This window comes from Talpa occidentalis, unplaced genomic scaffold (assembly GCF_014898055.3).
Source record: "Talpa occidentalis isolate TD23 unplaced genomic scaffold, MPIMG_talOcc4v2.1 talOcc4.3, whole genome shotgun sequence".
Taxonomy (NCBI): Eukaryota; Metazoa; Chordata; class Mammalia; order Eulipotyphla; family Talpidae; genus Talpa; species Talpa occidentalis.
Genome location: NW_023603184.1, coordinates 124,404,625 through 124,431,522, shown reverse-complemented (window position 1 = coordinate 124,431,522; position 26,898 = coordinate 124,404,625). Strand labels below are relative to the sequence as shown.

General features: G+C 37.4%; 1 protein-coding gene across 4 annotated transcripts in view; it reads left to right on the top strand.

Annotated features, from left to right (window-relative positions):
- The window catches only part of ALS2 (alsin Rho guanine nucleotide exchange factor ALS2), a 67,038-nt gene that overhangs the window by 35,095 nt on the left and 5,045 nt on the right, over positions 1-26,898 (top strand). For all 4 annotated transcript variants that reach the window (XM_037523843.2, XM_037523844.2, XM_037523845.2 and 1 more), the window contains 19 exons: positions 9-171; positions 2,774-2,905; positions 3,084-3,212; positions 3,566-3,636; positions 3,974-4,040; positions 4,817-5,019; positions 5,139-5,204; positions 5,913-6,011; positions 6,844-7,008; positions 8,421-8,532; positions 8,769-8,846; positions 13,135-13,268; positions 14,673-14,840; positions 18,137-18,254; positions 20,998-21,155; positions 24,408-24,530; positions 25,000-25,176; positions 26,252-26,297; positions 26,501-26,562. In XM_037523843.2, coding sequence (XP_037379740.1) covers positions 9-171; positions 2,774-2,905; positions 3,084-3,212; positions 3,566-3,636; positions 3,974-4,040; positions 4,817-5,019; positions 5,139-5,204; positions 5,913-6,011; positions 6,844-7,008; positions 8,421-8,532; positions 8,769-8,846; positions 13,135-13,268; positions 14,673-14,840; positions 18,137-18,254; positions 20,998-21,155; positions 24,408-24,530; positions 25,000-25,176; positions 26,252-26,297; positions 26,501-26,562 — 2,271 coding nt within the window. The remainder of the gene's footprint in view (positions 1-8; positions 172-2,773; positions 2,906-3,083; positions 3,213-3,565; positions 3,637-3,973; positions 4,041-4,816; positions 5,020-5,138; positions 5,205-5,912; positions 6,012-6,843; positions 7,009-8,420; positions 8,533-8,768; positions 8,847-13,134; positions 13,269-14,672; positions 14,841-18,136; positions 18,255-20,997; positions 21,156-24,407; positions 24,531-24,999; positions 25,177-26,251; positions 26,298-26,500; positions 26,563-26,898) is intronic.

Below are 26,898 nucleotides of genomic sequence, written 5' to 3'. Positions count from 1 at the left end.
ATCTCCAGTGATTTCCTAAATAAAAACCAGGAACTGTTGCAAGATTTATCAGAAATGAATGAGGAAAACACACAGTTGATGGAAATACTGAATACCTTGTTTTTCTTGCCAATCAGACGACTTCATAATTATGCAAAAGTTTTGTTAAAGCTTGCTACTTGTTTTGAAGTGGTAAGCACCCATGTATACCCTCCTTTGGACACTTGGGAATCTGAGGTTCACAGTTGTTTGTTTGAATTATGTCATCACAAGATCTAAAACCCCACTAATTTAATATTTGTCTAGTTAAATTTCTTGAAATATGTGTCTAGTTCAATTTCTTTTTCTTTAGAGAAATGAAAGAAGAAGGTATGACTGTAGGTAAATTAGTTTTCTTTGGTATGGATATAGCTTCCACTGAGGACCTTATCAAGATTAATTATATTTATTTTATGAAACTGTGTCTAAAATTGAGACCTAGCTATGAGGGCTACTCATTCATTCAGTAGTTGTTAAAGTTTATTGAGTACATACTAAGTATCTTTAAAACCCTGGCTTTCTGTACAAGGACATATACCTGTGAGGCAGTGATATCACACCACCTGGCCTGGGCTTGTGATCACTGGTGCCAGGTGTTTGGGTCACCTTAGCATGTGCTATGAGAAATCACCACATTCAATTTTTCAAAGGTTGGCTAGTCTACTTTCTTGTAGAGTCCTAGAAATTAGGTAGAGTCCTAGAAAATTACCACTGCTCTAGGATCTGAATGCATTTTAAACATAGTCCTGAGACTAACCTTTGAAATTATACTGAAATGTATAGTTTCGTTTTGTTTCCACACTGAAGGGTCCCTTACAGTTTAGAATCTTTTTAATCTTGGGATCTAGCGCCTCATCTGGGCACATTTCAGTCTCCATAGTAGCCCAAGAACTGATGTGGGCTTTCTGCATTTGGTTCCTCTGTGGCCTTGTGGTTTTTTTTCTTTACTTTCAATTTTGACAAATTTTTCTTTACTTTCAATTTTGACAATGATACACTTTTAGCTACCAAACAACCCACTGAGATGCAGATTTCATCTCAAAATGTCCTCAATCAAAAATCTTCCCGTCTAGATCAGCTTGGAATTATCTATTATTGTACTACTTTCAATCTCACAGGCCCAACGCTATGTAAAAACATCCATATTCATTTAATTTGGCATTCAGGACCCTTCACAATCTGATACTCCTTTTTGTACTTATCTTGTACTCCATATCCTACAAGTTAGTTCAGATTCCTGGCATGTAGCACTCAAAAGCCTTTCTAGTTCCTTCCTGCAATACCTCTTCATCTATATTCATTATGGGAAATCTGCATTTTTATTAGGTGTGGAAGTAAAGATGAATGGCTCCTTCGTAAGAATTAAGTCAGTGGCACCAAACTGTACTTAAACAGTCTGTATTCCTTGCTGCCATGCACTTGGTGGTTTCACTTAAAAATATTCTTGATGAAGCAGTAAAAATTATTACTTTTATTTAACTTCAACCATTGAGGATATATCTTTTTAATATTGTGTGTGATGAAATGGCAAGTACTGATAGAGCAGCTTTGTTGCATACTGAAGGATGGCAGTCTCTCAAGGAAAAGTGGGGCATTTGAGTTGAGACCTGCTGCTTTTTTCTTTAACTAGAAAGAGGAATTGCCAGATAAACTATGATTATTCAGAGTTGATTACTTGGCAGATATTTTCTCAAAAATAAGCAAATGAGCCTGTCTCTTCAAAAACAACTTATAGTATTTATTGACAATGATAGACTATGAACTTTCAAGGGAAAATTAGAATGTGGGAAGTGTATTTATTACAGTGATCTTGACAGTTTCCCAATACTTAGACTTTGATGACATTGGTTATGTTAATATTACTAGCATGTGACTTTATAGCAAATGTCTCAATATCTGAAAGATCTGCATAATTCAGTAAAACAGTATTTTCCAAATTTCTAAGCATATGTTACAAAAACATGCATAGATAAAGATATAGTCTGTTTAAGATAGAGCTGTGGATTTTAATTAACAAAGTATAGTAAGTTTGATGGATGTAACTTCATTCTACACTTGAACTATTCTTTAAGAAACTGCCACTTAACAAGTTTAATACAATATCAAAGGGGAGTATCCACAATTATTTGAAATGGCTGTTAAAATGCTCCTCCCTTTTCCAATTATATAAAGCAAAATTTTCTTCATATATTTCAACCATTTAACATGCAATGTCAGAGTGAATGCAATAGCAGATAAGAAATTCCAGCTATCCTCTTTTAAACTGGGATAATAAAGATTAGAATAATTGTAGAACAATGTCACTTTCACACTAAGCAATGTTTTTTATTTTGTAAAATATTGTTATTGTTCATTAAAATGTTATTGTATTTGAAACAAATACTTTCTTTGTTTTCAATTTTCCTATATGGTAAATTTCAATAGATATACTCTACCTAAGCAAAATAGCAGTATCCTAAGACCAAAACATTTGAGAACTCCTGTCCTATGCTGAGTTTTTTCCTACCCTCCTCACTAATAACTGCTAGTATTTATTTCTGTCTTCCTTGGGTTATTTCCCTATTTCATATGTATCTGTATGTAGTGGAATTTTGTGGAACCAATCTCCTTTGCCCAACTCCATTTAGTGTGTCATGTCTGTTCATAGGCTGAGTTTTATCCCTAAATTTAATAGTACATATCTAACCACACTGGGGCTATGGATTCTGGACAATTGTTTTATTTTCTTTTCCTCCCTTTAATTATTGGTCTCTAGACATCTCCAGAATACCAGAGACTACAGGATTCCAGTTCTTGTTATGAGTCTCTTGCTCTCCATCTCGGCAGGAAAAGGAAAGAAGCAGAGTACACACTGGGCTTCTGGAAGACGTTTCCTGGGAAAATGACGGTATACCATGCCAGTTGACATTACCCCAGCAAATAGCAGGCGTATCCATACAAGCTGTCTTGATTTTCCCTGTTCCTTACTTGTTTGTGGTGGTAGTGCTATAATGTTTAATGACCCTTTTTAGCTAAGGGTGTCCTACATCTCACAACCATGGCTTTGTATTTGTTTTTAATTCCAGGATTCCTTGAGGAAGCCAGAGCGTCGATTGCTGTGTGAGAGCAGTAACCGAGCCCTGTCCCTGCAGCATGCTGGGAGGTTTTCTGTGAATTGGTTCATCCTTTTTAATGATGCCCTTGTCCATGCCCAGGTAGGCCAGACTTGTACCTTAAAAGCCCTGGGACTTGGTCCTGTACATATTTAATTATACCATTAGTTTGTGTTTTTTAAAAAAAGCTCTTATGATTTGCTCTAACTATTGAATAAAAGAGAATGTTTAGCTTTCATTTGTGGTATGGGCCAGGCTTGAGGGAGTTTTTTAGTTTGCAGCCTGAATGGGTCCTTGCAGCAAAGATGGTGAGGCCACTGACATTAGCTGTTTATGGGGACTGTGGCAGAGATGGTGGCACATACAAGGACTTGACCATTTGAAGGGGGCTATGCAGTGGAGACGCTAGGGCTACATGGGCTTTCTCAGATGTATCTTGATGTTTTCTGTTTCAGTTCTCCACACACCATGTTTTCCCATTGGCCACACTATGGGCAGAGCCACTTTCTGAAGAAGCCGGTGGTGTGTAAGTGTGCCTCCCACCCCACACCAACTCTTCCCCTCTGCTTCCCAGATTATTTCCTTAAACATGAAAAACTGCTCAGGTCTCCCCATTCTGCATGATGAGACTCGGTGAGACTCATCTCCTCGGCACATAGATAGTAAAATGGCCAGCTGTGAAGATCATGACATGATAGGAGGTGGGGGAAGGGCCTCTCTCCTTTCTAACATCCCCATTTTGAACACATTTACACTTAAGTGAGTGCTCCTTTAGAAATGATTAAGTCGCTTTTCATGTTTGAGGATTGATATAGTAATGACAGCTTGTCACACCTGTTGGTATTTCCCTATGAATGTTTTAGGAATGGCTTAAAGATAACTACACCTGAAGAACAGTTCACTCTCATTTCATCAACACCCCAGGAAAAGGTTAGTGTACTAAGTTATTTTCTTTCAGTCTTTGTCCTGGTTATTCCTATAGCTTGTGGTAGTAAGAAGAAATAAAAATTACTGTTTAGCAAATGATTATGTTTGAAAAATCATTAAAAACAAAGACTTGATTATTTTATTTTATTTTGTTGTGACTTAATTCTAGAACAGTGAATTCCTAGAGCCAGTCATCATTACTTAAGAAAAGCATTAGGATGTTTATAGCAGCACTATTTACAATAGCTAAGCTATGGAAACAACCCAAATGCCCAAAAATAGATGACTGGATCAAGAAGATGTGGTACACATACACCATGGAATATTACTCAGCATTCAAAAAAGATAAACACATGCAATTTGCAGCAACATGGATGGCGCTGGAAGGGATCATGCTCAGTGAAATAAGCCAGAAAGAAAAAGAAAAATACCGGATGGTCTCACTCATAGCAGGAATCTAGAAAACTTAAATAAGGGACCAGGAAAAAGAATAACTATAAAAAAGAAAATAACAAAATCAACAAATAACTATGAACAAGAGACACTCTATGGGGGCTGGGGGCGGGGAAAGGGGGGCTTGGGGTAAAAATAAGGGGGTTATAATTGTATGGGGAATATAAAAATAAAATTTGAATTAAAAAAAAAAAGAAAAAAGCATTAGGAGACAAAAATTATTCTTGCCAAGGAAAACTAGCAGGAATTAAAGCAATGCTATACTGTTGCCCACTGGCATTTGCTTTTTGCTTTTAGACTTACTGACTTTTGCTTTTTGCTCTTAGACTAAGTGGCTAAGGGCTATCAGCCAAGCTGTGGATCAGGCTTTGAGGGGAACGTCTGACCTTCCACCTTATGGAAGTGGCAGCAGTATTCAGAGGCAGGAGCCACCCATTTCTCGCAGTGCCAAGTACACTTTCTATAAGGATCCTCGCCTAAAGGATGCAACTTATGATGGACGCTGGCTTTCAGGGAAGCCTCATGGCAGGTGAAAATGTTTAAAATTTATGCCTGGGATGAGGGTGATAGTCTGGTTACTGAAGAAATGTTGATTATCTGAAATACTTCATTAATTGACCAATATTATTCTTTGTTTATGCATTCCAGAGGGGTTTTGAAGTGGCCAGATAGAAAGATGTATTCTGGCATGTTCAGGAATGGCTTGGAAGATGGGTAAGAAAATTGTGTAAAACATGAGGGTAAATTCAGCTTCAGTCACAAATCATGTTATTTTGTGCTTAAAGTTATTTTTAGTGAAAATTGTTGTTTTATAGAAATGTATGCAGTATACTAGGGCTCATTATAATGCAGATGTGTGAACATGAGAGAGAAATCTGGGATGCAACTTTGATTTACCTAGAGCAAATAATATACCTTGATAGGCTTGTGAAATTTTGATGAAGTAATTTACTGTATAAAAAAGATTTTATGTAAATTAGGTAGGTGATTTTTTTATGTATGTGATAATTCAATTTTTATCTCTGTTAGGCTTTTGAAGGAATTTTAGAATAAGTAGAGACTTAGTTAATCTGATTTACCCCCATTATTATACAAATGAGGGTATCTGGACTTACTCAAGGTGATGTGGCCAGTTAGTGACAGAGAGTAATAGGACCAGGTTTTCTGTTTTCCATTGGACTTGTGATAAAATATCTAATCTCTCTTAGTGGAGATTGTCTCACTCCTCTAAAGCTTGTGAAATGGCTTAGATAATAGAGCTTAAACTAAGGTCCCACTTATCCGTTTTCTGCTAGAGGTAAATCTTTCCTTTGTCCTCCTTGTTAAAATGCTTACTGATGTGTTATCTATTGATTGACAGATACATTCAGAAGGGAAATTGTTATAAATGCATCTTCTGATGTTTTTTATTCTGCTTGGCAGGTATGGAGAATATAGAATTCCAAACAAAGCACTAAACAAAGAAGACCATTATGTGGGCTATTGGAAAGAAGGAAAAATGTGTGGTCAAGGAACCTACAGGTAATAACACTGGGAAGGTTGTTGGACTGATACTGCTTTTGCAAAGAATCATGTGAACTTAAATGTTTATGAAGCCAGAATTTCCAAGAAATAAATTATTCTCTTTTTTTTAAAGATTTATTTATTTATGCATACAAGAACTGGGGTACAGGCCAGAGATGTGAAGGGCGAGAGGATTCACCAGAGACAGAGCTGGGAACAGAACAGGCAGACTGACTGAAATACACTGCTGAGGGGAACAGCGGGCGAGTCAGGAGAGGTCTGCTGCGCCATGTGGGTCTCCTCCCTGGCTAGGGATCGAACTCCTGCTGCAGTGGCTGCTGCTAGCTTCATAGATTGTGTCTTAACCCCTTGCACCACTAGGGAGGCCCCAAGTAAATTATTCTTATGACTGAATCTATATAAAGTCGTCTTTTAAAGATCAGTCCCTCATCTTTCACAAGATGAAAATATTAGGTTATTTTTTAATTCTTAACTAAATTTTATAAACTATACATACTTAAGTTGCCTAAATATCGGTAAAATTATCTTATATTTGTTATATGACTCTAATGTGGACAAACACTTCATTCTCTCTTAGATTACTCACTATTTCCTTTTCCCATAAGGTACTAAACACATTTTTCTCCAAGTTAATGCAGAATATCATAATGTCTAAACTTCTTAGCCTAACTTATTAAAAAATGAGATTTTTGATTTGTGAAAATAACTATATAAAAAACTAATTATCATTGCCAATGAAACATGAGTATAGTTTTGAATTTCCTAAACTTGTCAATATGAGCATCAGAATTCAATGTGCTGTGATCTTTATCCATTCTTCTAACCACAGTTATGCCTCTGGTGAAGTGTTTGAAGGCTGTTTTCAAGATAACATGCGTCATGGGCATGGCCTCCTACGAAGTGGAAAATTGACTTCCTCTTCTCCCAGTATGTTCATTGGCCAATGGGTAATGGATAAGAAAGCAGGATATGGTGTCTTTGATGATATCACTAGGTATAGTATTCTGTTTGTAATGTCAAAGTTTAGTGTGAAAGGATAAGCTTCCTATACTTCTCCAAAAGCAGTGATGATTTTATAAAGAGTGTCTTAAGTTGACAGGTGTTGAGAAAATTTTTAATAAGAAGACAGAGTTGTCAGGCATCATTTATTTTATCCTATCCATTTTCCTATGAACTAAGTAATAGGTTACTTGTTTACAAGATTAGGATCATTTTGAAATTTATATAGGTACCAATGTTGAAATTTTATTTATTTTATTTTTTTAACATTTATTATTATTTATGTATATAAGAACTTGGGTGTAAACCAGAAGTTCTGGGGGTGAGAGGATTCACCAGAGACAGAGTGGGCAGCAGAACAGGCAAATCTGCTGAAATACTCTGCTGAGTGGAGCAGCAGGCACGAGAGGAGAGGTCTACTGTGCCATGTGGGTTAGCTCCCTGGCCGGGGATTGAACTCATGCTGCAGTGGCTGGTGCTAGCTTGATAATGTGATGGCTTGATCGCGCTGAGACTTGAACTTCTGCACCACTAGGCAGGCCCATAATGTTGAAATTTTAAAGCTTCATATTAGAAAGCTTCTGGTGTTTCAAATTTTCATTAATCTTACAGAGAAAATATTAATGCAGTCAGTTGATATTAGGGGTACAAGGTTGGGGACAAACCAAAGGAAGTTCCCTTTGAGGTCATAGAGTGATTTCTAACCACCTTTCTGCTTAGATCTTCCTCTCAAAGACTTGTTACATGCCAGCAACCCATTAATCAAACTTAATAAAATTTAATTAGCTAAACTTTAGAGAGGCATGTAGTTCTTTTATTTCCATAATTGATTTGACCTGATTTGCTTTTTGCTTTATACTTATTTCCCCCTTGGGTTATTATCACAACTGTCATAGAATTTTTTAAAGTTGCTGTTGTTAAAAGCTCCAAACAAACAGTTGTCTTTCCAGTGGAAATTAGTAAGATTTTGAGTGGTAAGAGTTTATTTTATGATAACTCCCATTTTTTTTTTTTTTTTTTTTTTTTAGTTAATGAACTTTTGGTTAAGAAAAAATTGTGCATAGATTGGATTCTACCTATTACCTCTTGATTGAAGTTATTTAGAGTTGAATTCTGGTACTCTTTTTCAATGATACGTTTTTGAGTTATCAAGGAAGCGCATGGAGGATATACAGATCTGTGAGGTAGAATATAATATAATAAAGTCCTGAGAGAACATTACTCTGAATAAGAAATCTTTTACTATCATATTGTGTCATGTTTGAAGAGATAGTTAACCACTCTAACTAGAAAAATGAAACAGATTCCTACCTAAGGGTGATGCTTGTATTTCGAATGTAATGATTGATTTTCCCTTCCTCATCCTTGACTTTTCTGTTTTCCTTTCTCTTCTCTATTTTTATTCAGGGGGGAAAAGTATATGGGAATGTGGCAAGATGATGTATGTCAAGGAAATGGCGTGGTAGTGACCCAATTTGGATTATACTACGAGGGCAACTTTCACTTTAACAAAATGATGGTGAGTGGCATATTTGCATATAGTTACTATATAGTAACATGTAGTTACTATTTACTTTTTAAAATGCCTGTGTCCTTAACTTTTTAAATCATCTTTTTATTAATGTTCTACCTTTTTAAAAAACATTTTTTAAACTTTTAAAATTACTTAAAGCTTTGGAGGATATGGTTGCATGTAATCTTAAATTAATCTGCATTTTTTGTGAATTGGGATTTTTATTTTGTTTCTTCACACAGGGAAATGGAGTTCTTCTTTCTGAAGATGATACTATCTATGAGGGAGAATTTTCAGATGACTGGACTCTTAGTGGAAAGGTTGGAAAACTTTTTTCTCTGTTATACAATCTTTTTTTTTTTTCCCCAAGATTTATTCATGCATACAAGAACCGGGGTACAGGCCAGATTCGTGGGAGCGTGAGAGGACTCACCAGAGACAGAGTAGGGAACAGAACAGGCAGACTGACTGAAATACACTGCTGAGGGGAGCAGCAGGTGAGACAGGAGAGGTCTGCCACACCATGTGGGTAGCTCCGTGGCTGGCAGGGATGGAACCGGTGCTGCAGAGGCTGTGGACAGCTTCACAGAGCGCTCAACCGCCTGTGCCACTAGGGGAGGCCCCCTCTGTTAAACAATCTTTTGCTGATTTTTTTCCTTGACTTTTTAAAATGCTACCTTACGTAGCAAAATAAACTCATCCATTTAAAATGTACAGCATATGCTCGTGTTCATGGCCCTTTGTTTCTGGGGAAATTTTTGATTACCGTTTAATATTCAGTATTTGTGATTGGTTTATTCAAGTCTTGTTTCTTCCTAGTTTAGTCTTGGTAAACTTCATTGTTCTAGAAATTGTCCATTTCTTCAAAGTTATCAAATTTATTGATCCATAGTTACTCATAGGTTGCTTTGTATTTCTGTCATCTCTGGCAATTTCTCCTTTTCCATTTCTAATTGTTTGTTAATATTTTCTCTTTTGTTAGTCTAGGTAGAGGTTAATCAATTTTTTTATATTCTCAAATAACTTCATTTTATTGATCTTCTGTATGTTTTTTTTTATTTCTACTTTTATTCCTTCTTCCACTAGCTTTGGGACTTGTTTGTTCCACTTTTTCAAGTTACTTTAGATGTATTAAGTTGTATATTTGAGTTTGGGTTTTTTTTTCCCCCCTTCTTAATATAAGCCTGTATTACAGTTATTTTCCCTCTTACAACCAATTTTTAATCCAATAGTTATTTAACTTGTTTTTGTTTACATATTTAAGATTTTTCCATTTTCTTTAATTAGTTGATTTCTAGCTTTTTGGCATTATGGTCAGAAATAGTACTTGTTATGATGTCAGCCTTTATAATTTTATTGACTTGTGTCCAACATACAGTTTATTCTTACAAGTGATGCATGTGCACTTTAAAAAAATGTACAAGCTGTGGTTTTGGGGTGGAGAGTTTCTTAGCTTCTCGGGTAACACTATTGTTGTCTTATTTATTCTCTGGCTTATTGATCTCTCCATAGTTGTAAGTGAAATATTAAAATCCCCTAGTGTTTTTATGTTGTTGATGATATCTCTATTTCTGTTAATACTTGCTTTATAAATCTTGGTATGCCATCATTTGGTGTATATATATGTTTATGAGTGTTATTTCTTCTTGTTGTATTAGGTCCTTAATCATAATGTAATATCCATTTCTATCTCTTCCTATCTTTTTTAGTTGGAAATCTATTTTAGTTATGTAATTGCTCTTGACTTTTCTTGACTTTTCTTTCCATTAGCTTGTAGTATTGTCTTCAAGCCTTCTAAGTCTTTGTTTATTTTTGTGGTCAGATGAGTTTCCTATTAACAGGAGAGAGTGGACTTTGTTTTGAAATCCATTCAGCCACTGTTCCTTTTAAAAATGGTGAACTCAGGGCCTCCCCTGGTGGCGCAGTGGTTGAGCACTGGGCTGCGAGGCTGCCCGTAGCCTCTGCAGTGCCGGTTCGGCTGCCTGCGAGGGTCTCAAAAAAAAAAAAAAAAAAAAAAAAGGTGAACTCAGGCTATTTACATTTAAAGTGATTATTGAGACATAAGTGCTTGTTGCCATTTTGATATTTGTTTGACTTTTAAAATTTTTTTAGTTTGCCTTTATCTTTTTATTTTTTGACATCTTCCCTTTATATTTTGTTTAGTTTCCAATTCCATCCTCTTTCGTTTTACTTCTGATGATTTTTGGTTGAAGATTATATTGTGGTTTGTGTATGATGGATTATTTGTGGCCCTTTGGGTAGTTTTATCTCAAATTTTTATGTTCTTACTCTCCTCCACATTGTATAATTTAGGTGTCTTATCAATAGATTAATTTCATGTTGCTTTGTAATAACCTCTGCAGTACTCTCATGTTCCACTTGATGTTAATTTAATGTAGTCTTTTAATTTTTGTTTTTTAGTGAAGCCTTACCCTTGCTTTGTCTTGAATGATAGTATGGTAGGATAAAGTGTTCTAGACTGAAAATCTTTTTCTTTGATTACTTTAAATATCTCCTGCTATTCCATTCTTTCCTCTAAGTATTTCACTGAGAATTTCATGGTTAGTTTGATGAATATTCCTCTGTAGGCTTACTCTTCTTTCTTTCAGTGTCTTTAGTATTCTTTTCTTGCCATTGGCTTTCAACAATATGATTATACTGTGCCTTGGATTATGTCAGTCTGATACAATTGTGTTTGGAACGCTATAGTTTGTTTACCACATTGAGATGGTTGTATGGTTGTTTCTTTATGTAATTTTTCCATGCCTTTCTTTTTATTGTTACCTCTGGGGCTCCCATGATTCACATATTATTTCTCTCCAGGTTATCCCAAAGAGCTCCTATACTGTTTTTGTTTTCTTTTTTTCCTCTATTCTGGTCTGTGCTGTTTACCAGTAGTACATTCAAGCTTCCTGTTTCTCTCTACAACTTAGATTTGTCTGCTGATGAGGCCCTGTGATTTTTTTAATTCAGTTGGATTGTTGAATGTATTAAGACTTCTTGGAATTTATTATTTTTCTCCAGAATTTGTGGAACGTTCTTCTGTCTCTTCATTTTTAGTTTATATAGGTTGTAATAAGGAGTTCCCTTTTCTTGTCTTGATAAATATAGTCATCTACAAGTAGCTGGGTATAAGCCTAGGTTTTTTACCTAGGCTTTGGTTATCTGTTATTTCATAGACTGATGCCTTTATACCTGTTCAGTTGACTGAGGCACTGGTACCAGTAAGGGGTAGTAGGTAGGAACTGGGTCACTAGGGTGCCAAAGGTTCACCTCCAATGAGCATCAGGGATTCAAGCTTCTTACAGTGCTTTCGGTATCCTAGGTATATGATACCTCCTTGGCTAAAACATCATTATCAGTTGCTTGCAACCTCAACTTATAGGCTTCATGAAATAGTAAGCAGTAGATATAATACTGGGAGACTATAATTGAGACAATGCCACAAACTGGGAATTGTTCTCTTGCTTTTCAAATTTGTAGCCTTACTCTGGGATGTTTGTTTCTTTTCTTTTCTTTTTTTTTTTTTTAAGATTTTGTTTTTATTTATTTATTTATACAAGCACTGGGTACAGTCAGAAGCGCGGGAGGATGAGAGAATTCACCAGAGCCAGAGCGGGGAGCAGAGTAGGCAGAAGGACCGAAGTACACTGCTGAGGGGAGCAGCAGGCGGCAGGAGAGGTCTGCACGCCATGTGGGACCCTCCTCCAGTGGCCGGGGAGCAGCCGGGGATCGAACCGGCGCTGCAGAGGTTGCGGGCAGCTTCGCAACCCAGCACTCAACCTCTTTGCCACGGGGAGGCCCTGGGATGCTTGTTTATGTTAAGATCCAGGTGCTTCAAACTCTGGTTAGGGAGAGCTTTCAGTCATTGTCTCAGTTTTGGCCCTGGGTGGGGTAAGGCATATATTTCACATATCACAGTCTCAGGCTGCATATAATAGTCCTCTTATGAGAAGACACAGGTGATGGATCTGGCTCCCCCTATTGGTTCAAGCTCCAACAGTTCTATTTTGGGAACCTCAAGCTCAAGCCAGTAATCATTACTCTGCACCCTTATTCCTCTAGACAGAATGTTCTGGAGAACTCACCAGTGACGTCAGTGGGCCTGAGTATTACTTTGTGAGAAGTATTTGCATTTCTCATTCCATTTCCTTAGTTCTTATTGCTCTGTTCTGATTTTCCATTCAGATATTCCACGTCTTCTTGAGTCAGTTTTGGTAATTTGTGTTTTCGTTTTTTATTTCATCCAAGTTATCTACTTTGTTGTTCCCTTAGTATTCCTGTCTAGCCTTTTTATTTCCTGTATGATTGATATAATTCCATTTTATTTCTTTTTTAAAGGTTCATTCTTGATTTCGTAATTTTATTTATTTTTCTTGATCAGGCTAGTTAAGTATTTATTAATTTTGTATATCTTTTTAAAGAAGTAGCTTGGTTTCATGGACTTTCCTCTTTTTTTTTTTTATCCTCCTCCCTTTTGTTTTTTAGAATTAGGCACTGATAAACAGTTAATTAAAAAGGAACATGTTATCCATTTAATTTTTTTCTTTCTCCTGATTTTTTTAATTAAAAATCCTCTGATTCCACAATTTCTCTGACTTTACCTAGGGAACACTTACTATGCCAAATGGAGATTACATTGAAGGTTATTTTAGTGGAGAGTGGGGATCTGGAATAAAAATCACTGGAAGCTACTTCAAGCCTAGTTTGTATGAAAGTGATAAAGACAAACCCAAAGTTTTGTAAGTAAACTAATATTAATTCTGGATTAATTATTGAATGTTTTCAGTTATCTTAAATATTTTAAATGTAGAACTTGTCTTTTATATATCTTTTTTAAAAAAACAAAGTGTTATCTCCTTGAATTGTTAACTAATAATCCTATGTATGATTAAATCTATAATCTTGGCTTAGAGTATAGCTTTAGAGAATATATATTTAAAATAAAAATTAAAGTAATAGTTTTTTGTGTGGGGGGATGATTGAAAAGAGAGCATTCTTAAATGGAACCATAACACTTGATTTTTAAATGTAAAGGTCAAGCCTGTGTATTTACCAGGTAGAAGAGTTTACTGTGTACTTAAGGGGGGGGAGGCAAAATCTAAGTCTCTAAGTGTATTATGTTCTTCCACCAAGTTTTTGGAAAATAGGCCTATTTTCCTTTATTGATTTAAGTTTTGTTTTTATACTTTGGTACCATTTCAAATTCTTTGTTCTGATGGGAATTTGATCTATTTTTTAATTCCATGTTTATTCTAGATAGGTAATGCATCTCATAATTCTTGTTTTAATAGGAGTCAACTTTACAAAATCAATTCTGTAAAATTGTAGAAAGCAAGGGAGTAAATTCTGATGGCCTTTGAACTTAACAATTCAAACCCTTTAGTCAGTATCCAATAAACCTTTTTTTTTTAAGATTTATTTATTTATTTGTTTGTTTGTTTATACAAGCACTGGGCACAGTCAGAAGCGCGGGAGGGTGAGAGAATTCACCAGGGCCAGAGTGGGGAGCAGAGCAGGCAGAAGGATGGAAGCACACTGCTGAGGGGAGCAGCGGTCGGCAGGAGAGGTCTGTGCTCCATGTGGGACCCTCTTCCGGTGGCTGGGGAGCAGCCGGGGATCGAACTGGTGCTAGAGAGGCTGCAGGCAGCTTCGCAACCCAGCGCTCAACCGCTGCGCCACCAGGAGGCCCTAAACTTTTTTTTTTTAAGATTTATTTTTATACAAGAACTGGGGTACAGGTCAGAGGCACGGGAGGGTGAGAGGATTCACCAGAGACAGAGTGGGGAGCAGAACAGGCAGACAGACCGAAAGCACTGCTGAGGGGAGCAGTGGGCGCGAGAGAAGAGGTCTGCCACGCCATGCGGAAATCACCCTGGCCGACTGGGAATCGAACCTGCGCTGCAGAGGCTACAGCACAGCGCTCAACCCACTGAGCCACCGGGGAGGCCCAGTATCCAATAAACTTTGAGTAGCTAAATATCATCCCTTTAAAATTTGTAGTCCATGTTTTTAAAATAGAACAACTGTCAATCTAGGCATTTTTTGTCAAAGAACCATACCCAGTTATACATGAGAAAGGTTCTGTTCTTCAGGATTTGTACACAAAAGAAGTAATTAATAAAAGTTTGACCTAACTTTATTAGCAGGAAGCTAGGAAACCTAGCAGTGCCCGCTGATGAGAAATGGAAAGCAGTGTTTGATGAATGTTGGCGTCAGTTGGGCTGTGAGCACCCAGGCCAAGGGGATGTTTGGAAAGCGTGGGACAATATTGCTGTGGCCCTGACTACCAGTCGGCGCCAACACAGAGACAGGTGAGTGAACACCTGCCCAGCATAGAGCAGAGCTTGGTAGGAAGAGGAAACTTTAACACCAAGTAGTCAGGGCTTGCTGCATTTGATGTAAAAGTATAACTTAATTTAGAAGTCAATGATGTACTTCTGTTTGTGAGCAAGATAGATAAAACACACACCCCTTTATCTTATACTGAACTCAGCTATGAAACCCAGGAAGAATACATGGAGAACTATTTGAAAACTCTGAAAAGTAAACATCAACAAGTGTATTCAAAATGTCACTGAACCAGTGGTGAGTTTACTGGTTTTCTGTTTTGTTTTTGTTTTTGTTTTACTTAAGTTTCCCTCAACTTGAACACAGTATAACCAGAAATCAACAAGTAAGCACTATTGTGCAAGCAAAGATCCAAGAAGATCCCCTCCTTTTGGCTCAGAATATGGCAAAGAGATTCCTAAAGCTCAACTAGCAGAGCAGATACACTGGATTTTTCTTTTCTCCGTTTTCTTCGTTTTCTCATGCCCCAGCCTCCAGGGAGTTCTGTGGCAAGTGTAGTAATGGCAGAGCTGGAGCACTCATGGCCAGGATGTTTGCAAGAGTCAAAACTCTAGAAAGAGTGGAATCCTTTTCTCTCATTGGTGAATCCTCAGGCCCATGAGTCATGGCCAAACCATATTGCCTTTTGGCTTCTCTCTGTTTTCCTTGCTGGCATAGAAGTAGGCAATTTTTAGCTAGAGAAACCAGAACATGTTGGGGAGGTAATGGAGAGAGACAAACTCTGGATACTAGCCCTGTAAAGTGGTTTATGAATTCCTGCTTTCACATCAGACTCATACTCATACTTACACTCGTACATGTGTGGATTTGGTCCTAAATAGCATATCAAGTACTTTGAGAACTGACTTAGTGGGTAGGCCCCTACTTGCATCCCAGACTGACCATTGAGAGGTGTACTCACAGATCAGACCCAAATAGGTCTGCAAGGTATATGAGAAGTGAACTGACTTTGGAATCACAGTTCCCAGAAGTCTGAAACACAACTATCAGCTGTTCCAGAGATTCCCATAATCACCTACATGTTCAGTGATTCCCTAGAGGGGATCAGAAGACTCAACATATAATTGTACTCACAAGTAAGATATTGCAGTAAGGATCCACAGTCAGATTACAGGGGAAGAACACACAGAGTTTTGAGCAATCCACGTGCCAGCTTTCCATGCTCTCCCTTCTGTGAGGGGTCACTCCGAACACACTCCCCACTCAGTGGTAAAATATAAAAGGTACAATTTTTCTGCATAGGGAAGCCCAATAGAGATTCAGTGTCTAAGGATTTTATTGGATGCTGATTACATAAGCCCTCTATGCTTAGCAATGAGCAAAATTCCTTAGTCCCAGAAAGAAAGCATATGTTCACCATAAACTACATTGTTCAACAGATTATAGATAGCAAAATACCTTTGTCAATTAAGAAATGTTTCATATCAATACCGGAAACATTCAGAAGCATGGTTCCCAGATTTCAGCCCAAAGCCTACATTCAGATCTTTCTAAAGAACAGTTCATGCCTACTGTGCTTATTACTCTGTTATGCCTGTCAGCATTCTCCACAAGGAGACCCAGAATCTCATAACACTCAAAATGTGCAGGAGACAAGACAGTCAAAGGTAGTTATTAGACATCAAGAACAACCTAACACAAATTTTGGAACTATGTGAGAAGAACTTTAAAGCAGCTATTATTGAAATAAATAAGCAGTCACAAACATCTTTGAAACAAGTACTGAAATTTAAAGTGTCAGCAAAGAAGTAGAAGATGAAAAGGAGAATCAAGTTAAAATTTAATTTTAAAATAAAAAAATGCAATAACCAAAATTTTAAAAAGCACACAGACCAATGGAATCGAATAGAAAATCCAGAAACTCAATAGCAGAATATACAGGGGAAAGCAGATGAATCTGAGACCTTGAAAATAGCTTAAAAGAAATTATCCAAACTGAACTTGAAAAAATGTGGCAAAAAATGAATAGAGCTTCAAGGACTTTTCCATTCTAAAAGCCTTATGTTTGTGTCCAGGAAGAGATGAGAAAAATTGTGGGTATTAGGCAAATATTTGAAGAAATTATGGTTGAAAGCTTCCGAAGTTTGATGGAAAATATGAGCCTACAGATTTAAGAGGCTGAGCAAGCCACATCCTGGAGAAAACAGATATTCATATACAGACATATAGGGAAACAAAGCAACTCAAATGGCTGCATACTTATCATCAGAAACCTGGGAGGCCAAAGAGAAGTGGTCCAACAGTTTTGAAGAGCTGAAAAATGAATTACAGATGTGCTTTTTCATTTCTCTTTCTCTGTTCTTTATTTTCTCCCTTTTTTTTTTTCTTCTCTCCATCTGCCTTTCTTCACATTTACTTGCCTGAGAACTCCCACAAGTATTGTCTCGCATCTAACGAACTTGCTAATCCCTACAGTGTAGAAGTCAGTTGGTGGGTTGTTTTTTTTCTGTTTTTGAAATAATACACAAAGTTCATAATTTTTTACCTTCTACTCTTTCATCAGTAGAAGAAATGCAAACTCCAAGAATTAATGCTACGGACTTGCCCTTATATAATGCAGACAGTCAGCCTTCACTGATACAGCCTGTTAGACATTGAGACTTCAGTCCTCCAGTTAGCTTTGATTGACTGTTTGCTGGGTATTTTCAAGAAGTGAGAGTGAATCATGTTGCTACCATATGTATCTTATTTGTTTGTCTAAAACAGTGGAGTGGTGATCGTGCACTGTTCTTAGTTGGTTATAATCTAATAATAGAGTGCCATTACTAAAAATCTCTATTGATTACTACTTTTTTTTTTTGTCTTAGTCTTTTCATCCAAAGCTTCTCTTTACCCTTTAGGTACTTGCTGTAGCAACCTTATTATCTCCTTACTCATTTTCAGTTCTTCCTTTGTCCTTGGATTTGTTTTTCTTCCTCCTTAGCTCTCCTTCTCCCTTTTATTCCCTTCTCCTGTGACTAAAATGTCTATTACAATTTTTCTCTTTAATGTTATAATATTTCCCAATATCATGGTTTATGTTAGCACAAAATCTTTATTAATATTTTATAACTGATACAAACTAATATAAAATGTAGCTTTGCATGACAGTTACATAGACCTTATTGCAGGTCAGTCACTATTTATGAGTTCATTTGGGCCAAACACTGCAAGGGGCTTCCCTTCATCCCTCATTGCTGAGTGTGTTTCATGTACACTTTATAGTTACCTAGCTTTATTGATGTGAATGTCTAACAGGATTCCTTTTCCCTTTTTATAGTCCAGAAATACTAAGTCGTTCACAGACTCAGACACTGGAGAGTTTGGAATTCATTCCTCATCATGTTGGTGCCTTCTCTGTGGAAAAATACGATGACATCAAGAAATATTTAATAAAGGTAAACTAGGGTCACCAATACACTGGTATTGGTTGCATATTAACCAATGTAATATGCAACCACCACAGTGTGACATTCAAGTCTATTCTGCTACTCCAATCCTATTTTCACTTTCTTAGTATTTCTTTTGTGAATTCTTTGGCCACTAAATGCACATTTCTATATAACAACTGCACTGTTAGGACAATAGAACTTAAGTTTTCTAAAGTGTTCAAGTGGGTGCTTAAGAACTGGTTTAGTTTAAAATGGCTTTTTGCCATAATCATCAAAACTGCATGGTATTGGAACAAGAACAGACACACAGACCAATGGAATCGAATAGAAAATCCAGAAATAAACCCACAGATTTATGGTCAACTAATCTTTGACAAAGGAGCAAAGACTATGCATTGGAGCAAAGAAAGTTTGTTCAATAAATGGTGCTGGGAAAACCAGGTCACTACATGCAAAAGAATGAAGCTTGACCACTACCTCATACCATACATAAAAATCAACTCAAAATGGATTAAAGAACTAGACATAAGACCTGAAACCATAAAATACATAGAAGGAAATATAGGCGAAACACTACGTGATATGCACATCAAAGACATCTTTACAGACACATCACCCAAAGCAGTGATAGTGAAGGCAAAGATCAACAGCTGGGACTACATCAAATTAAAGAGCTTCTGCACAGCAAAAGAGACAATAACAAAAACAAAGAGAAACCCCACCAACTGGGAGAACATTTTTGCACACAACACTAATGATAAAGGATTGATCACAAAAATCTGCAAAGAGCTGATGAGACTCAACAACAAAGAAAATAATCCTGTCAAAAAATGGGCAGAAGAGCTAAAAAGAAACTTCTCTGAAGAGGAAATGCAAATGGCCAACAGGCATATGAAAAAATGTTCAACATCACTTGTCATCAGGGAAATGCAAATCAAAACTACCATGAGATACCATCTTACACCAGTGAGAATGGCACATATTAAAAAAACTAGCAACAACAAATGTTGGCGAGGGTGTGGGGAAAAAGGAACTCTCCTGCACTGCTGGTGGGAGTGCAAACTGGTCCAACCACTATGGAGAGCTGTGTGAAGATTTCTGGACCTACTAAACATAGAGCTTCCATATGATCCAGCAATTCCACTCCTAGGTATTTACCCAAAGGACACAGAAACATCAATTCCAAAGAATACCTGCACCCCTATGTTTATAGCAGCACTGTATACAATAGCTAAGCTTTGGAAACAACCCAAATGCCCAAAAATAGATGACTGGATCAAGAAGATGTGGTACATATACACCATGGAATATTACTCAGCATTCAAAAAAGATAAACACATGCAATTTGCAGCAACATGGATGGCGCTGGAAGGGATCATGCTCAGTGAAATAAGCCAGAAAGAAAAAGAAAAATACCGGATGGTCTCACTCATAGTGTTATAGAGCAGCCCTGATTGAACGGGTTGCCTGGCTGTGGGTCCTCACCCACGCACGTAAAAGGGACTTATTAGTACTCCACTGCAGGCACACACAAAAGGTTAATAAAAGGTTTATTTACAAGGGAAAAGGAAATAAGGGAAATGTACAACTCAGGGAGAAAATAGGGAAATAAAGTCTTTAATGCATCCTACCCGATCCGCTGACCTGGAAACCCAAAGGCACTCTCAGAGCTGGCCAGACACTGCGAGCTGGCGGAGAGCCAAAATGGGGGGGTCCCCAAAGCCCACATGTCTGTCTTTATACTCACTTGGCTGCTTAACCCCACCCTCAGGTCCCAGCCACCTTCCCTTTGGTGGTGATGGGATTTGGAGTTCCCAGTGTCTTTGGCTTTGGCCTGGGGTGAGGGTGGAGTCCCCAAAACCTGTATGGAATTAGCTTTAGGACATCCTTTTCCCCCTAACAATAGCAGGAATCTAGAAAACTTAAATAAGGGACCAGGAAAATGAATAACTATAAGAAAGTGAAAATCAAAATCAACAAAAAACTATGAACCAGCGACACTCTATGGGGGTGGGAGGCAGGGAAAGGAGGGATTGGGGTCAAAATAAGGGGGTTGTAATTGTATGGGGAATATAAAAATAAAAATTATTAAAAATGAAATAAAATAAAATAAAATGGCTTTTTGTTGGTAAAATTAGCACCAGAGATTATAAATAAAATAGCCTGCCCTCATGCTTTGGTTATGTCTCTCTGTTTCTCAAACTCTTAAAGATCAGCTACAGTTTGAAGTATGACATACATTGATAAGGGGAACAAGAAGGAATAGTAAAAGAAATCAAGGGAAGGCCTCCCCAGAGTTTTATGGGTTAAGTTTCAGCACCATCACCACTATGGCCTAAGTTCGATTCCTGGCCAGGGAACTAACCCACATATGGTGCAGCTGACTGTTCCTGTCTTGCCTGCTGCTCCCCTTAGAAGTGTATTTCAGTAGATCGCCTGTTTGCTCCCCATTCTGTCTCTGGTGAATCCTTTCACCCTCTGCACTTCTGGCCTATACCCCTGTTCTCCTGAACATGTCTGAAGTTATTTTCTCATAATGTTGAAAGGATTCTTTGATTAAAAATATTAGGGATTCCTAGTCTATATTATTTGAGTAAACTCAGCATTCTCAGAAAAGTTAAAAATACTTGCATTTTTCTGGCCCAAAAGTTGATTTATAACATTTTGAAAATTGTTTATGACGTTACTTAATGCTTAAATGTTTCTGTTTTCAGTGCACATTGACTTCATTGATTCTCTTCCTGTTCAGGCCTGTGATACTCCTCTGCACCCTCTGGGCAGGCTCATGGAGACACTAGTTGCGGTGTATCGAATGACATACGTAGGTGTGGGTGCAAACCGCAGATTACTGCAAGAGGCTGTGAAGGAGATCAAGTCCTACCTTAAGCGAATTTTCCAGTTGGTGAGGTAAGAGATCTTTTCGTTTAAGTCTGTAAGTTGTGGAATCTTCACCCTGAATCTAGATATTACAGCTCTGTGAAGAATCAGTAAGGTTCCACTCTAGCATAGAAATTATTCATTAAGAGAATGGTTTTAGGGCCTCCCCAGTGGCGCAGCAGTTGAGCACTGGATTGCAAAGCTGCCTGCAGCCTCTGTAGTGCCGGTTCGATCCCCGGCAACTGGGCGAGGGTCCCACATGGCATGCAGGCCTCTCCTGCCGCCCGCTGCTCCCCTCAGCAGTGTATTTCGTCACTCTCCCTGTTCTGTCCCCTGCTCTGGCTCCGGTGAATTCTCTCACCCTCCTGCGCCTCTGACTGTACCCAGTGTTTGTATAAATAAATAAATAAATAAATAAATAAATAAATCTTTTTTTTAAAAAAGAGAATGGTTTTACTAATGTTAAAGTACTGATCACAAAAATCTACACAGAACTGATGAGACTTAAGAAAAACAAGGTAAATAACCCAGTCAAAAAATGGGCAGAAGAGTTAAAAAGAAACTTCTCCAAAGAGGAAATGCAAATGCCCAACAGGCATATGAAAAATGTTCAACATCACTTGTAATCAGGGAAATGCAAATCAAAACTACAATGCGATACAATCTTACACCAGTGAGAATGGCACATATTAAAAAAGCTAGCAACAACAAATGTTGGCAAGAATGTGTGGAAAAAGGAACTCTCCTGCACTGCTGGTGGAAGTGCAAACTGGTCCAACCACTATGGAGAGCTGTATGGAGGTTCCTCAATCTGCTAAAGATGGTGCTCCCATGTGATCTAGCAATTCCACTCCTAGGTATTTACCCAAAGGACACAGAGACATTAATTCAAAAGGGCACCTGCACCCCTATGTTTATAGCAGCACTGTATACAATAGCTAAGCTTTGGAAACAACCCAAATGCCCAAAAATAGATGACTGGATCAAGAAGATGTGGTACATATACACAATGGAATATTACTCAGCAATCAAAAAAGATAAACTCATGTAATTTGCAGCAACATGGATTGAACTGGAAGGGATCATGCTCAGCAAAATAAGCCAGAAAGAAAAAGAAAAATACCAGATGGTCTCACTCAGCAGGAATTTAGAAAACCTAAATAAGGGGCCAGGAAAAAGACTAATTATAATAAAGTAAAAATCAAAATCAACAAACAATTATGAACCAGAGAAACACTACTGCAGGGGGGAGTGGGGGCGAAGGGAGTAGAATCAAAACAAGGGGCGGTGGGAATTGAATGGGGACTATAACCAAGATGAAAATGCATGTATTGTGCAAAAATGAAAAATGATGTAAGAAATATATAAAATAAATAAAATAATAAAAATAAAATTAAAAAGAATGGCTTTATGGCATAGATCCATAAGTGGATTAAGTAATGAAAATATGCTTTTACTTTGTGCTATAATGTTTTTTAAAATGAGGCGTAGCCATTGTTACTTATCTCCTTTATGTCTTTCTTACTCATTAAGTATTATAGAAGACTAAAATGTGTTTTTTTGTTTTAACTTTGGTAGGAAATGTAGTTGTCTTACTTGGATAATCTTTAGGCAAAATCCTGTCTGTAGAACCTAACCACAGAGAAGATGCAGTCTTTTCCCTGAGCTTATGTGCTGTCCCTTGACAACACATTGTATTTGTTTATTGATTCAGCAAGTATTTATTGAGTGAATTCATGTTAGCCACCATTCAAGGCCCAAGAGGAATTAATCAGTAAATAATCCCCATCCCCTGCAAAGAAAATGTGTGCTCTTATGGGGCTTACATTCTAGTGGGGACCAAGAAAACAAACTATATTGTGTGTCAGATGATGATCAGTGTGACAGAGGGGAAGAGGAAGACACTGGAGGTAAGATGCTGCTGTTTTAAATACAAGATCAAGGAGGCCTAACTAATAAATGATTATCTGCACATAGACTGAAGAAGGTGAGGAAGCAAGATATTTACAAGAGCGTTTCAGCAGCAAACCAATTAGGAACTTGGAAACTCAAGATCTTTCATTGGGTTTAAGCCAACAAGTAGCTACTATATTGAGATAACTATCTAAAAGTTTATGAATTTGTGCCAGAAAACTTTCTTGTTATCTTCCAAATTGATAAATGCATTTGGAAATGTTTCCTGTTTTGAACAGGCACTATAATCAGCTAAAAAGGGTCACTGGGCTGGAACATTTCATCTTTGTTTGACATTACCTAGCGATGAGTAATAAAGATGTTTCTGCTCTTTTTTAGTTTTCTCAATTGTAAAATTAGAGGCAGGGGTAGGGCAAAGTATAAGTCTACAAAAGCAGACACATTACCAAAAAAACTACCTCTAAAGGGTTATGATTTAGGTCTGATAAAAATAAAGAAATAAATTTGTTTATATAAAGCCCACCATTTGCATAGAAGAGATCAAAGATAAAATCTAGGGCAAGTTCAAAACCTAGGAAACACATCCCCAACAACTTAGCAGCTGGTCATGTGGAAAAATTTTTGACTTGACTTTTTAAAAAATATTTTAAAATTTTGCATTAATTTGTTTTTTTCCTTAATTTTGAATGTTTAAGAAGTTTCCACTGATGTTTGTTTAAATAAAAATAATTGCTCAAAGAGTTAATACAAATTGAACTCAGGTAAGATTTGTCAGAAAAACATGTAGATCAGAATTCTTCTTTAGTAACTAGACAAAAAAAAAAAAAACAGCACATGACAATTCTTTTTTTTTTTTTTTTTTTAAGGTTTAGTCTTTTTTTTTTTTAAGATTTATTTACTTATTTATACAAGCACTGGGTACAGTCAGAAGCGCGGGAGGGTAAGAGGATTCACCAGAGACAGAGCGGGGAACAGAACAGGCAGACTGACGAAGTACACTGCTGAGGGGAGCAGCGGGTGGCAGGAGAGGTCTGCGCGCCATGTGGGACCCTCGCTGGTGGCCAAATATCGAACCGGTGCTGCAGAGGCTGCAGGCAGCTTTGCAGCCCAGCGCTCAACCGCTGCGCCACCAGGGGAGGCCCAAAGCACATGACAATTCTCCAGTGGTATTAGTCATTAGCTACACCCTCAATTTTATACTATAAGAAACATCAGTTAAGAATCTCAGGGAATTAAAATATTTACTTGACAGAAAGTTTGATTTCATAGGTCCTTAAATAGGTTAAATAACAAAAGTGTGTTTTTGCACTCTTTTTAGCCACTCTACAAGTAAAATTGTGTAATTATATTTTTTAAATTATTCCTTAGGTTTTTATTTCCTGAGCTTCCTGAAGAGGGCAGTACAATTCCACTCTCTGCTCCTCTGCCAACTGGAAGGAAATCTTTTTGTACCGGGAAGTCAGATTCCAGATCTGAATCGCCAGAGCCAGGGTAAAAGGAGTTGGGTGGAGACAGTGAAAAAAGAAATGGGAACCATGTGATCCTATCCAAAAAATCCCAAGGGAAAGCTTCTAGATCTGTTTTCTTATTTCTAAAATATGATTGGTGACTAGGTGACCTCAGGTCTCTCTTCGGTGTCAAGTTCTGTTAGCTAAATCACATAAAGGTACAGCCACAGATGACTGGGAGCTGAGACTCCTGAGCAAATTAACATCATGTTAACCTAGAATAACTTAGAGAAATCAGCTTCAAAACAGAAGAATTCACATTTGGTTCAAGAGAAGATTCTGTGGCCATTAGTAAATTCCTCATGTTAATTCCACATATAAAAACATAGTAATATTATAGCTACTTCGTTGCTCAAGCTTTCCCATCATTCATCTTCTAGAAACTGAAGTTTTGTCTTTGAGACTGTATTCAATGTTAATATTAATTCTTCTCCTTCTTCAATATTTTGTAGTTATGTGGTAACAAGTTCTGGGTTATTGCTTCCTGTGCTACTACCTCGACTCTACCCACCACTATTCATGCTTTATGCTCTGGATAATGATCGTGAGGAAGACATTTACTGGGAATGTGTTTTGCGACTAAATAAGCAGCCAGATATTGCTCTTCTGGGCTTTCTTGGGGTACAGAGGTAAGTGCAGTTGTTATGAGTAGAACCAAGTAGTTTAAATTGAAAATGCAAACAGAATTTGGTGCTTTGATATCTAATTATGTATATGATTTGCAGTTTACTTAGTCTCATATCTGTCTTACTAAAAAATGATTTAATACTTTTTCTGAGAGTTTTGAAGATGAATATGAAAGTTGATTATTTTTCTAAATGTGTTTTCTATTTGTGTGTGTGTTTGTGTAAAAATTAAGTATGTGTTGAGCCTCCCTGGTGGCGCAAGGGGCTAAGTACAGCACTATGAAGCAATCCCCAGCCTCTGAAGCATGAGTTCGATCCCTGGCTGGCCAGGGAGCAACCCACATGGCGGAGCATACCTCTCTTGTCTCGCCCGCTGCTCCCCTCAGCAGTGTATTTCAGTCAGTCTGCCTGTTATGTTCCCCACTCTGTCTCTGGTGAAGCCTGTCACACCCCCCCCCCCCCGTATCTCTGGCCCATACCCCAGCTCTTGTTATGCATAAATAAATAAATCTTTTTTTAAAAAAAATTAAGTATGTGTTATCCTCCCTGACAGTTTGTAGTTCTTTAAAGCAAAATCCATAATCACACATTCTCATAAAATACTAATTTTAGTCAGTCTTTAACATTCTTCTTTCCCATCTCTTTCCATCTTCCTCATCTACAATTTCTAGTTCAGAAGTTTTAGAAGTACTGTTATTCCATGGGAATGCTAAGTGATACGCTTTCTTTCTAGTGCTGTGGATTAAGTTGCTTATCCCATTACTCAATAATTATATATTGTGCTATAAAAAATGATAAACCTTATTTGGAAAGTAAGCTTTTTCAGTGAAATAATTTAATAATAAAAATGAACTAAAACTGAGTGAAGGAAAGATTTTAGCCAATGTTTGGTAATATCTGAAATATACTTTAGAGACACTACAGAAATTGTTAAATTACTTCTGTAATGTTAATTACAACTTAGCCTGTCTTTGGAACAGCTATTTTAAATTGGTGCAAAGAAGCCAATATAGCCAAATGTTTTGTTAATCTACCATAAGTAACATTTTGTATTAACAATTTATGGATTTCATTGTAGGAAATTTTGGCCAGTGACCTTGTCAATCCTGGGAGAGAGTAAAAAGGTATAGTAGATTTAGTTTACTCAGCAAATATGCTTTTCCTTGGCATGAGAGATTTAGCATGGTAAAAAATCTATATTTTACTTTGGGAGGATCTCTTCAAGTCTTACTTGTTCACTGAAGACTTGCCATCAGTATCATTTATATTTGTTGTTATTGCAAAAGATAGCTTTCCTTTTTGATCACTATTAATTTTCTTTTTGTAGGTTTTACCAACCACAAAAGATGCATGTTTTGCCTCAGCTGTGGAATGTCTCCAGCAGATCAGGTAATTTCTGATTTGATGGAAAATCACGTAATTCAAAATAGTAGTCTATTAAGATACTGATGAGATCTTATCTTTTTATATATATATTTATTTATTCATACAAGAACTGGGGTACAGGCCAGAGGTGCGGTGGGGGGGTGGTGGTGGTGAGAGGATTCAGAGACAGAGTGGGGAGTAGAACAGGCAGACTAAGTGAAATACACTGCTGAGGGGAGCAGCGGGCGAGACAGGAGAGGTCTGTTGCGCCATATGGGTTACTCCCTGGCTGGGGCTCGAACTAGTGCTGCAGTGGCTGCGGACAGATTCATTGATTGCATCTTAACTCCTTGCACCACC